We start from the raw sequence: 13,502 nt of genomic DNA on the forward strand, positions 1-13,502 counted from the left end.
GGGGCTGGGAGAGCTCTGAGAGAGAGCCGTGACTTGCCCAAAGTCCCCCAACAGGCTTCCCGGGGAGGAGGAGTGGGGAATCACCCCCCGCCCTGATTCTCCAGGTGAGAGTCCACCCCTCTTCTCCACTGCCTTGGGAGGGCTCGCAGAGCAGAGCAGCTGTTGGACCGGCAGCGCTGTCATCGTGCAACGGGCCGTCCCTTAGTCATGCTGGCGCCTCTGGGGTGCATGGGCAGTGATGTACATGCTACACTGCCAGGTCACATGACCTGTTTACAGGGGAGGGTGGATCACAAATTGAAATAAATAAATACATAAATAGAATGCATGTAAAAAGATTTTTTAAATTTCTCAGCAATACAAGGACTAGAAACTTGGAAGGTGCTGTTTGTCTAAAAAGCAGCAATTTTAAGGGATCTAAGGAAATAAACAAAACTGGTGTTGAGCAACAGAGTTCAAGACTCTGACGATGATATATCTTAGATATTAAAAGAACAGTAATTGCATTTCAAGGTACTACCAACAGTTTTGTCTGCTGTGAAATCTGAAACAAATCTGAGGACTCTAAGATGAAACATACAAGAACAAAGAATTTTGACAAGACTTGTGGGTGGAGGGGTGGGGGGGGATACACCTCTAATTTTATTATCTTCACTAAAACCGTTATATGTGCTTAAGGGCAAATGCTGCACTGCTTTTATCTTTTTAAGATATGAAACCTTCATTTATTAATCCAAATGACATCATTTGCATTTACAACATTCATTTGCATAAACTTGGACATACAAATTTTGCCACCTCTGGTTAATAACAGACATACATTGTACAAGATATTGGCTGGATACATAAGTTCAAACAAATATTTGGGTACAACAATTTGTTCATAGTATATACTGGAAACTTCTTTTTTTTTCCTTTTTCAAAAATTTTATAGCTATTAAAGACACAGATCCATTAGCTACTTTGGGTCTCCAAACAGTTATCCTAAAGGTGACATAAAACAGAGGGGTGGGGGAGAGAGAGGGAGGGGGAGAGGGAGGGAGAGAAGGTAGCTAGCTCCAACAGAATGGCAACCCCAACCCTTTGACCTCTTGTTTCTTAAATCAGACACTGCCAACATGAATCAACTGAATATTTCCAAATACAAACTACACATCCATCATAACTGATTGTGATGTACGAAAATGGCCATGCAACTTACCAAAAAAAAGAAGAGAGAGAGAAAATCAAGAGAGAACTGTATTTCCCCCACACCCACCCCAACAATAAATTTCCAACAGTCATTGCCTTACATTGTACTATATAACTACAGCTTTGCTATTGGAACATAAGGGGAAGAAAACACCCCACCCTCCAAAACCCTCCTCAAAAGTGGTTTTTCCAGTGCAGTTCCAGCTGCAAACAAGTGATTTATTTTAACTTTTGCATTGTCTAGAACACATCTTAAATCTGTGAACATTGGAAAGTTAAGTGCTGATCTTGCAAGTTTTCAAGTCTGGTTCATCCTCTTGCTCACACATTTTGGTAGCTGCTCTGTTTCTGAAATTTCTTTCTGTATTTTTTTTTTCTTGAATAGGTATATTTCCACATCGCGTGTATTTATTTTCTTGCTTGTTTGTTTTTGTTATGCATTCAATTCCTTTCCAGATAGAAGTGGACTACAATTCATCAGATCGGACAACATGGAAAAGGGTGACGTTGTAGAGTATTTGATGGCCGTTGTTCCAGGCATAGAGGGCTCTGTCCTTGGGGTTGTAGTCCAGCATAGAAATATGAGAATATTTGTTTAAGAAGGGGATATCTATGTATTCATAAGTGGAAGTGTTGGTCTGATAAGCGTAGGTCACCTTGGTCCCTCCCGAATAGCCATTGGTGACATACAGAGTACCGCAGATGATGAATCCTTCACCAGCACTGCGTTTTGGGTAACTGGTGTTCCAGGTCTGGATGCTTTGTAAGGTGTTGGGGTCCAGTTTGCTGATGACAATGTTCCCCGCATTCTGATTGGTGGCATAGACGGCCCAAAGGCCATTCTCGTCCACCATGAGGTCAATGTCGGAATGCCCGCCCCAGGCATAGTGGTAGACGTTGTTGTAGCCAGCATAATCCAAGCTACGAGTCTTAAGGATGGTCTCCGTTTTCAAGTCAAACTTGATGATTATGTGACTTTGGTATTTATTGAAATAGATTGAGCCATTGTACACGACTTGGCCGGTTCCAGACCACGGGTGAGGGAGACGGTGAGAGGTGAAATTGTCTGTGTTCATAAAATCGGCCATGGATTTGTACTCACGGACAAAGCGATTGTTGTGATAGCTGTCCATATACCAGACCTGTACACACAACACACACACACAAACCAGTGTTAGAGAAGGTGCACCCGCAGGTCCATTTGACACAATGCAAGGGAGCGAGCAGGGGCCAGGTTGCCCTGTGGGGCCTGGATTTGAACTTCACTTTGCAATACCTGATGGAAGGGCCAGTTCACACAGGCGTGCAAGTCTTATTCAGTGGCTTAAGGGAAGGCTGGCGTGGTGAAGCGGTCGTCGTGGGCAGGTACGTCAAAGAGGGGACCCAGGTGACTTCTCACACCACTTCACGCAAAGGGTGTTTCAGTGGAGTACGTCCCATGCTCCCAGCGGAACTGGGCATCAAGGACACGGCGCCCTCAAGAGAGGGTGGCTGTTAACGCAGCTTTGTGTGAAACTATGAGCAGCCAGATGCCTCCCAATGAGCCTGGGTCTCCCCCCACCCCCTTTGCAAACTGCTGTTGCTGAGACCCCGACAGCGAGGGGGCGACAGCAGCCAAGCAGCCCTCACGATGACCACTCGTGAAGAAAATTTTTTACACCTTTTTATATAACTTGATTTGAAGAGGCGCTGAAAAGCAGAATATATATGCAACAAATACCTAAATTACTAACTTAATAAAAGTGGGCTTGTCAAATTCATGGGGGAGAGATCCGTCACGAGCTCCTAACTGGAACCTGCATGGACAGAAGCAGTGTGCCTCTGAATTTCATCTGCCTGAGATAGGCCAGCATGGCAGGGCTGTTGCTCTCCTGCCTCGCATCTCTTGAAACAAGAGCATCTCTTGAAAAACAGAACCTTGAATGTGACGGATAGACCACCGGTCTGATCTTGCAGAGCCCCACCTCGCTTGGTGGGCATGTCTGAGTGGCCCAGGTCTTTGTGGTGAGCACCCTCTCCTCCTAGGCCCTAGTCCTGGCAGGATTTGCGTCTCAGCTGGGCCTGACTGGTGAGGCTCACTCGTCCTGATTTCTGAGCACCACTGGGCGGGGTGGGGGGGGGATGTCGCCCAGGCCAGGGATGGGACACTTCCCACAGCCCCCTGTGTGGCTGAATGTCGTGTGCCTGAGACAGGCCAGCATGGCAGGGCTGTTGCTTCCCTGCCTCGCATCTCTTGAAAACAGAACCTTGAATGTGACGGATAGACCACCGGTCTGACCTTGCAGAGCCCCACCTCGCTTGGTGGGCATGTCTGAGTGGCCCAGGTCTTTGTGGTGAGCACCCTCTCCTCCTAGGCCCTAGTCCTGGCAGGATTTGCGTCTCAGCTGGGCCTGACTGGTGAGGCTCACTCGTCCTGATTTCTGAGCACCACTGGGCGGGGTGGGGGGGGGATGTCGCCCAGGCCAGGGATGGGACACTTCCCACAGCCCCCTGTGTGGCTTACTGGATTCTCCCGCTCAGCCTACAAGGGACGGGTCCTTCCCCGCCCAAGCAACTGAGGCCACCCTGGCCCTGACCGTTGTTGTGCTGCCAGCCCTGCTGGGGAGGGGGCTCCTGGCCGCCATTTGCCTCCTGAGCCCAGGGCGAGGAGGGCACCTCCTCTCCAACACCTGGGGCAAAAGGTCACCTGCCTCTGGCCTAGAGGGTCTAAGTATTAGTTCCGCACCCACACAAACCCAAAAACTTGATATGGGCTACGTGTCAGCAGTGATGGTACTAGACCACAGAAAAAGAAGAGAGTGCAGTAAAACATCAGTGGCTATTTTTTGAAAAAGAGAGCTTCGAGCCCTCCTGGCTGGGACCCTGCGCTGCAAGTTCTGTGGCCATTGCCGGGCAAAAGAAGCCGGAAGGGTTGCAGAGGTCAGATTCCAGGATCCATACCTTCCTGCCACTCTACAGGACAAACCGCCCAGAATGTGATTGTTACTGATAACAACACAGCAATCAGGAGGACAATAACAACAAATGTGTTGCACGTCGAATTCTGTCACAGGCACCAAATCCCACTCGTACAACAACATCCTGGCTCTGCAAAGCCCACAGCTCTTTCTGGAGGGTGGCAGACAGCAGAATCCAAGCCCTCCTTCTGTCGAGCGCAGGCTGAGTGCAATGAGCTGGTGAGATTCTGTCACTCGGCAGCACTCAGCGCAATGCCTAAATCTGCATGCGTGAGGGGGAGAGCTCCTCTCTCGGCCGAGGCCTGCCTACAAAGGGCGCTCCCTCCCACCTCTGGGAGAATGAGCTTGTCACTACTGTCACCCGGATATCTCGGGGAAGAGGAGGTGATCTGGAGACCATGTCCTCCCTACGCAGCTCAGCCTGTCTGTTGCAGGGACTGAGGAGCAAATAAATCCCCTCCAGTGATCCCTTCTGAGCCATGTCAGTAAAGGACAATCAATCCGGGCTGCTGCTGTGGGAAGCGGGCAGTGCAAAGGGGCACCCCTTCTGCTGACGGGGCATCCCTTGCCCGACTGCCTGGCTGGCTCTGTGCCTCTGGGAGGCTCCCACGATTTGCTGCGTGGGCCAGAGGCCCCCCCCATCCCTTGCCCAGCTGGCTCTGTGCCTCTGGGAGGCTCCCACGCAGGGCACCAAGAGGGACTGGCATGGCGCTGGCCCTCTCCAGAGGGGCCGGCGGGATCTCCTCTCAAGCGAGACACCGAAAGGGCAGTTTGGAAAGGCCTGCCGGAATTCCCGGACAGCTCCACACACCCTCCGCTCCACCCCAGCCACCCCAGGGCCCAGCAAGAGGTGCATCCCGAGGTCTGCGAGCCTACCTTGTTCTCCCCTTCTGGAGCCAGGGGGTCGGTCATCCACGAGCCAAACCTTGATCCGGATATCTTGACTGTGATCGGGTCACTTATTGCTGTCAGTTTGCCACAGGCTGCAAAACAGCCAAACACTGCCATGAGCACGTCAATGACGACACACCTCCAGGTGGCTTAACAGGCTTGCCACGTGCCCCCTCCCCAGCTTCACGCGGGAGGCCTGCCAATCCCCGGGGGACTGTAAAGCACTTCTCCGCACGCACGTGCCACATCACAGCCAAATAGGCTTCACACATGCATTGGCTCAGCACGGAGTATCATGGGTGGGCACCAGTGTTCCCTCTAAGCTGGGTTAGTGTGAGTTAGCTCACATTTTTTTAGCCTCTGGCTCACACATCTTTGTCTTCGCTCAGGAAGAATGGGGCTCCAGAGCAAAGTAATGTACACGGTAGCCAAATCGCTTGCTCACAACTTTAATGCCAGTGGCTCACAAAGTAGACTTTTTGCTCACAAGAATCCACAGCTCAGCGGGAACATTGGTGGGCACATTGCATGCACACATCAGAGCATCCCAATGTGGAATGCTTACACAGGTAAGTGCTTTACCTGCAACTGTCATAACATTCGTTTCACCCCTGACAGTGAATCTGCAAGATAAGGCTTTTGATTTGAACTGGGGTTATTGGCCATTTCAAAATCCCGAACACAAATTCCTCTCCCCTCTGTCAAAACTGTGCAGGGTTCTCTGGTTCTCCAAGGGGACCGGCGTGCTTCTCTTGAGCCAGCCGATGCAGCTGCTGGAGCGACCACATGGCCGGCCCCGAAAGGCTTCCGATGTGACGAACTGAGCAAGCCACGGGGCTGTCCAGCTCCCCCCCACCAGTGACCAGCAGATGTTTGCAGAAAGCTGCAATAGAGCTGTTGCCGTCACTCTCCCTTTCAAGATTATCTTAATTAAAAATAACTAAACTGAGAAGAGCTATCAGATGTCCTCCCTCTTAATGAGCACAGGCCTCCACTGCCGAGCCTCGCGAAAACAAGGGCTCTTGCAAACAGCTGGGCTGCCAGTGCTGCAGAACGGCCAGCGGGAAGAGGCAGTACATGGCATGCCGGCTGGCTGGCTGGCCGGCCAGCAGGAACTGGAGTGCAGCTCAGTCACCCCCACCCCCACCCCCACCTCAAAACTCTTTGCTAATGGTAAAATGCATTTCCCCCCATATTCTCTTTTGCAAATTTTCACAGTAAATATTCTCAATCAGTTGAAAATTTTATGTTGCTGCCTGATATCCAGTGACAATTCCTCTCCATACTAGTTATATAGTAACAACAGGATTTAACCATTGACATGCAATACCAGTTAGCATTTGGCAACATGCAATAACAGTTGGCACATGAAACAGTGTTTGGGATTTGAGTATTTTTTACTTTTATTTATATAATTATTCCTTCTCCTTGCTGAGGACCTGATGCGGCTTAAAAAAGCATTTCCCCTCCTCCATTTTATCCTCACAACAACCACCCTGCGAGGAAGGTCAGGCAGGGCCCAAGGTCCCTCAGCGAGCTTCCATGGCAGAGGGGGTCTCCCAAATCCCAGGCAGACACTTTAACCCCTACACCACATACATTTATTTGATTGTAATGCTATCAAAAAACCAATCAAAGCCTTAGTCCCGGAACCCATTTCCCTAGCCAATACCGAGCCATGATCCAAATGACATCATATGTGACGTCTGAACTTGTGCAGAGTGCTTTTCCTTCTTCACTGAGCAACTGGACAAAAACTGAGGCCGCCTGTTGAAAACTGTCTGGAAACTTCCATTGGCCAAAATATGACGACCCAGTCATTGGATTAACATCACTGAGGTCTGGACACAGGAATCGTATCACCCCCCCACCCACACCCTGCAAGATCCACCCTGGGCGTCTGTGCCCAGGCACAATTCAAAGTGCCCCTCCAAAGTTGGGGGGTGGGCCCCCTGAAGAGCCAGCCCCTCCCGTGTGGTCCAGCCTGCCAGCCTCCCTCTCCCCTCCCCCACCCTGAGGTGAGGCGGTCACCCCTGAGATGCCCTCTTGGCCCCCCTCTTTCGGCCTTTCGGGCACCTGGCCAAAACTTTTCTCTTTAGTTAGGGTTTTTAATTACACGTTCCATCTTTCTGAGCAGTTTTAGGATCTGCTTCTGGTTTGAAGGCTGTTGTGGGGACATTGTTTTTGGCTGCTGAACATTTTCTATTATTTGTTTTATGGTTGGTTTTTTGTCCGATTCAAATGTCCTAGTTTTACTTTGCATGCCGGGGGCGGGCAAGGCACCTGCACCAAGAAATAACGACTGCCAACTGAGGGCTGTTATCTTGGCCAAGGTTTGGAGAGACTCGTGGCGGGCGGACCCAGAGCCCCGATTGTCAGCTACTGGAGCCAAGCTGAGGGCGGGGTCAGCACCCCCTGCCAGGGAGCCCCTCAGCAAGAGGGCACAGAGTCTGGGCCAGTTTGGTGTAGCCAGTTTGGTGTGGTGGTTAAGTGCGCGGACTCTCATCTGGGAGAACCGGGTTTGATTCCCCACTCCTCCACTCGCAGCTGCTGGATGACCTTGGGCAAGCCGTAGTTCTGATAAGAGCTGTCCTTGAAAAAGAGCCGTTTCTGTCAGAGCTCTCCCAGCCCCACCCACCTCACAGGGTGTCTGTTGTGGGGAGGGGAAGGGAAAGGAGTTTGTCAGCCACTCTGAGACACCTTTGGGTAGTGAAGGGCCGTGGGGTATAAATCCACCCTTCTCCTCCTTAATCTCTCTCTTTTCTTTGCAAACATCTTCCTGTTCCATGCGGTGATCACGTGTAAAATGTCACTCCTTTGCCTGGCTTAAGGAGAAGTCAAAAGGGAATTTGCAGAGGAGGTGATCTTGACCTGCACCAAAACTCTGCTACATTAAGAGAGAGAGAGAAGAAGAGATTGGATTTATACTCCGCCCTTCACTTGGGAGTCTCAGAGCGGCTTACAGACTCCTTTCCCTTCCCCTCCCCACAACAGACACCCTGTGAGGTGGGTGGGGCTGAGAGAACTCTGACAGAAACTGCTCTTTTTCAAGGACAGCTGTGCCAGAGCTTGTGACTGACCCAAGGTCACATCAGCAGGTGCAAGTGGAGGAGTGAGGAATCAAACCCGGTTCTCCCAGATTAGAGTCCGCACACTTAAACACTACACCAAACTGGCTCCCCCTACACACACACCCCCGAGCTTCACAGAACCACGTTCAAATACCCATTTTAAACCAGCGCAGCCGTTCAAAGGATCTGTCGGTATTCAGAGTGCATCTTGGGCCTGCTCGGCTCCTGGGAGCTGGTGCCGGGACCTGGCTGGGGCTTCACTCTTTGTGCCCCTCTCTTTGTACGCGGGAGGGAAGGATGCAAATGTGGCGCTGAAGGGGAGGGGAGGGGCTCAGCTGACCACCACCACCACCACCCCGCCTACATGCCCAGCAACTGCAGCTGAATGAGGAAGAAGAAGAGGGAATTGCAACCCTTGGTTGTGACGCCACACAACATAGGCGTAATCTTCGCGGGGGCGGCAGGGCTTCAGCCCCCGCCGAAATTTTCAGGAAGGTGCTCAGCCTCCCCCGGGAGCCACCCTTGCTCCTAGCAAAGCAATGCCTCTGGCCCAGCCCCAGCCCCCCCCCCCCGGAAATTGGAAAGTCTACACCCCTGCCACACAATAACTCCTTCCAAGTCCTTCGAGCTTCTGGGATGGAAACAGCCAAAGAAGAGGCCTGTCTCTGTACCGGTCACGGTTTCTGTGGCTGCACGGTGGGACTCTGGAAGCCAGGGAGCAAAGAGTGCTCCTGGGTCAGGCCAAGAGCCTTCTGGCGTAGGAACCTCTTTTTGGACTCCTGGCTGGGCAGGTCTACTGACTTTCTCCTTCCCGTCGGACGGGTGGAGAAGTCACAGGCGGGGCATGGAAGCCGAAGCCACAGCCTGGCACACAGCAGTACGTTTTGAACAGTGAGCTGCCTGGGTGGCCCCAGGAAGGGCAGGGGGGTGGGACATCAAGACTGCTGGGAAGAGACAACCCCCCCTCCGGCCTCTGGGGAGTGGGGCTCACGGGCAAGGGGGGTCGGTTTTGGTTGCGCGTTCGGAAGAAACCCTCAGGGTCAGAGAGATTCAGCCATGGAGCCACTTGATTCCGAAGGGAGGTGGGCTGTTTCCTGGGAGAGGCCTTGACGTGCAGGCAAGGCAGCCGTTGGACGAGGAGGCTCTGCGTCTGGATTTCCAGCAGGCTGCTGCCAGGCCAAGGACCCCAGGATGACACCTTCATATCACTGGACACTGAGCTCTGCTTAGATTTGCTTTCTCAACTGGATCCTCCTCCGTGGAGAACACAGTCCAGGAGATAAGTGATACTACAGCACAACACTACCATAATTCTCAGCGATGCACAAATGCCGCCTGACCAAACAGATGTTGGCTGAAAAAGAGGCACCTCTGTGTTCAGTGGGGCTTGGGGGGAAGGGGGGAGCGCTGTCAAGTCGCAGCCAACTTATGGCCATCCTGTGGGGTTTCCAAGGCCAGAGACGTTGAGGGGTGGTTTTTGCCCTGGCCTGCCTCTGCCTAGCAACTCTGGGCTGCCTTGGTGGCCTCCCATCCAAGTACTCACCAGGGCCAAGCTTGCTTGGGCCCCCAAGATCTGATGCGATTGGGCTAGCCTGGGAGTTGCTCCCACTAGAGTGTGCGCTGGATGTATCTGTTCCCTCTGTTGTGCCAGAGCAGGTTGACATTCTCTGCGGGGCCTCTGTTATGGCCCAGGTTCCGCCGGTTAGCAGTGCCAGTGTCCCATTTCCAGTCATCAGTGCAGTGTGGGCAATGTGCCCCCATGCCAGCGATCTGGGTGGCAGGTCAGGAGGCATCTTGAGCCCGGCGGGGTGTGCTTTCTCTCTGCACCTGTGATCTGCCAGGGGAGGGGTGTTCCATTTCTCCAGAGAATTTTTCCAAATTAGCCTAGACATGGAGACCCCGGCCCGGACTGTCGGGCGGGCTCTGTGTCTCATGTGTCGTCATCCCTCCCCCCCTGCCCTGCCTCATCGTCTGCCCTGCCTCCCTGCAGTGTTCTCCCCCTCCCCCACTCCACATCATTGCACTGGGGGCAAGAGAATGTAAGGCGCCCGTGGCTAGGTCTGCAGAACTGTTTCCATGGGAAGGAGTGACTTCATCATTCCCCCCAAATTTCCATTTCCCAATCACAATCCTATTCATTTCCCAATGACTGCCACCACCCCCACTTTTGCACTGGTGCCACTTAAAACAAAGCAAAACAAAAAACAACCCAGCCAATCAGGGATCACCTTTGTGAGCATGACACTGTTGCTATGTTATGAAGCCAATCAGGAAAAGCCAGTACAGAGCGAAGGTGCAGCCCTTCTTCCCTCTGAAACACTTCCCCCTATCGTTGGCAGTCCCCCTTAAAAAACCAGTGGAAACGGGCAGGGAGCACTTCATGGAGGAAGCCTCTCTTTCCCACCCGTCCCCAGGGGAGATGAGCGCTTTGGACCTCAGCGGCACGTGCTGGATGGAGGGATGAAGATCCGAAGTGTTCCAACATTCAACAGCACAAGCAAACGAGGGGTGCGGCAGAGGAGAGCGGTGTGGGCGGCGCTGGCACCTTCCCCACCGCTCTGCTCAGCCACACCCCTCGTTTGCTTGTGCCGTGGTGCACCTGGACCTCCTCGGGGGACGGGACTGGGCCCGGAGGCTGCCCATCCCTCACTCTGAGACAGAGAGCAGAAGTCGTGAGGGTCAGGCCTGCAGTGCCTCTTCAGAGGAGGCCACATGGAACAGAGCAAACAACAGATGCTGTGCTGGGCCAGACCAAAGTCCATGCAACCCAGCAGCCATCATCAGGTGACACACGCAGCTAAAAGGCCTGGAAACGAGGCCTGGTCCACACACCTGGCCCTCAAGACGCGCTGGGCTGCCAAATGAGGGTTAGGATATTCCTGGAGATTTGGGGGCAGAACTGGGGGGGGGGGCTTGGAAAGGGCAGGGACCAATGCTCCCACTAAGCTGTGGAGTCTTGTGAGCAAAAATTCTACTTTGTGAGCCTCTGGCATTAAAGTTGTGAGCCAGCGATTCGGCTGCTGCATAAATTAGTTCACTCTGGAGCCCTCCTTCCTGAGCTAAGGCAAAAATGTGTGAGCTGGAGTCTAAAAAACTGTGAGCTGGCTCACACTAACTCAGCTTAGAGGGAACACTGGCAGGGACCTCAGTGCAGCCTGACACCCTCTATAGTCCACCCTCCAAAGTAGCCCTTTGTCCCCAGGGGAATTCATCTCTGTGGTCTGGAGATCAGTTGTGATTCTGGGAGGTCTCCAGGACACACCTGGAGGCTGGCAACGACGGTGGCCGGCTGATGACTGGCCACCTGCTGGGGAGCAAAAGGGGGGAGAGAGGGGGTACCACGCATTGTTGCACTTCCAGCCCATGCCAGGAAGTGATGTTCTGTCCCCAGCGGGACACTGATGTGACAACATTCTGTGCAAAAGCCATAGAATTTTGCCCAAATCCTAAAACATCACATCGACCTCAAAACGACAGAATTCCTTTCCCAGTATTTGCTGAGCGTGATGTTGCCCCACCAGTCTGATGGGCCGGCAAGCAAGGACGAGAGAGCGAGCAGGAGGCATCCCACCCGAGTCTCCATCCTGGCAACCCCAACTCAGAGGTACACCACCACTATGTGGGGAGGCTCCACTCAGCTGTCCTGCCCAATGGCTACCACCCACCTACTTTCCGTGAAGGGGGCCGATGCTGTCTCAGGTCTCGGCCATCGCCACCTTTGGCGCACCTCTCGAGTTAAAGGCGCATGCCCTGTGTGGAGGAGGGCTTTCTCCTCTCTTGCCCGCCACGGCGGAAGGGGCACCATCCCTGCACACACGCCCACGCACAGCGGAGGGAGCCCCAGCCCCATCGACAAAATGTCTCCGAGGACACCAGGACTGCCACGCGTTAACACCCCCTGGGCTCAGAGCCCAAAGAAGCGGCCAGCAGGTTTCTGGCCCCGCTGCTGCATGACGCCCATCCATTTGCTTGGGGAACTGAAGCTCCTGGTGTGTGTGTGTGTGTGCGTGCGGGGGACGGGACGGGGACCTCTCTTCTGATCCAAGGCAACGGATCTGAGGTGCCCTGGCCCAGGGCTGCAAGCAACGGACGCCATCCCGGCCTTGTCCAGAGAACGGCAGTCCCCAGCTGCCCAGCCCCCCAGCAGCAAAGGCCCCTTCCCCCAACAAGCCTTGCTGGCTGCTTCCCACAGCCAGCAAGCCACCCCCACCCCCCCGCTGACCTCTCCCAGCTCTGAAACAGCCACCTCGTTTGTGAGCTTCTCTCCTGGGCTCCTCCCCAAGATGTGACCCCCGCCCCACCCCAGAGACACTGAGCACAGAAGAGGCTCCCCTCCTCCCCACACAAAGCCCCGGGGGCCGGAGCCGCTCTGGTGTGGCCCGGACAGAAGAGCTTGCCCATTGCCAGTGGGAGGCCCTGGAGCCGGAAGCACGCAGCACACCTGGGACCGCAGGCAAGCTCGACAGGGGTCTTCCCTCAGAGGACGTGCAGAGTGCCCTCTGGACAGGGCTGGGTGTGTTCAGTGGGGTCTCTCGGGCTTCCTTTCTCCCTCTGCACAGCAGGTGTCTCCTCCCTCCCTCCTCAGCTCAGCCCTGACCGTGGGACGTGTCTCCGTGACCCAAAGAGGGCTCCCGTGTGGCAGACGTAGAGTGCCGTTTGGGGCAGAATCAACCCAAAGCCTGGCCGAGGCACGCACAAGCAGCTGCAGGGTTCCGCCCAGGGCCGGGCAGCACTGGACATTGGGCAGCACTTCCTCCCCAGGAGAGGAGCCTGTGTCTCCTGATCTGGAGCCCCTTCCCCTCGGCCCGGAGCTGCCGGGGACTCGGCTGGGAAGGAAACGCACTCTGCCCCTGCAGCCCTGAATGCCACGCGCCCCACAGTTCAGCCCCTGGCACTGCAGACAGACACCGCTGCTGGCCCACAGGAAGCCCTGCAGGCCTGGCTCTCCTCACCCAGGAACGCACGGACCCTACGCGGACGGTGCTTGTCCTTTCTCAGTGTGCACGGCCTACCTAATTTTTGCATGCAAGCCCGGAGCCTCTCTTCAAGATTTGACACTCTGTTCTGAAGCTCTTCGTAGTCATAGGCGCCAATTTCCTCCTGGAGCTCGCTTAGAACTGCCGTCAGATTCTGGACCTCCTCTTTAAACTGCAAAACCAATTTGGCATCGGCTTTGTACTCCTCCAACACTGGGATCAAGGGCCTAAGCTCCTCCATTTTCGCTTTTATCGCCTGCAAGGTCAAAATAAGCTTGGTTTCAGTGGTCTGCGCGCAACACCCAGCCCGCCCTGCCTCGGCCCCTGCCGCTGCCGCCTTGTCTGCCCTGGCACCATTATTAATATTATTAATGCTGGGAGGGGGGGAGGGGGGGAGTCCAAATGTGGAAGGGTAT

At 54.0% G+C, this 13,502-nt stretch overlaps 1 protein-coding gene across 1 annotated transcript in view; it reads right to left on the minus strand.

The window, feature by feature from the left end:
- Window positions 1-616: 616 nt before the first annotated feature.
- LOC107114232 (noelin) overlaps window positions 617-13,502 on the minus strand; it is a 22,659-nt gene continuing 9,773 nt past the window's right edge. Inside the window, exons 3-5 of the mRNA XM_015415672.1 lie at window positions 13,123-13,342; window positions 5,025-5,131; window positions 617-2,333 (exon numbers count right to left, since the gene is read on the minus strand). Of these exons, the coding sequence (XP_015271158.1) occupies window positions 1,659-2,333; window positions 5,025-5,131; window positions 13,123-13,342 (1,002 nt within the window). The 3' untranslated portion in view covers window positions 617-1,658. The remainder of the gene's footprint in view (window positions 2,334-5,024; window positions 5,132-13,122; window positions 13,343-13,502) is intronic.

This window comes from Gekko japonicus, unplaced genomic scaffold (genome assembly GCF_001447785.1).
Source record: "Gekko japonicus isolate JY-2015 unplaced genomic scaffold, Gekko_japonicus_V1.1 scaffold3745, whole genome shotgun sequence".
NCBI lineage: Eukaryota > Metazoa > Chordata > Lepidosauria > Squamata > Gekkonidae > Gekko > Gekko japonicus.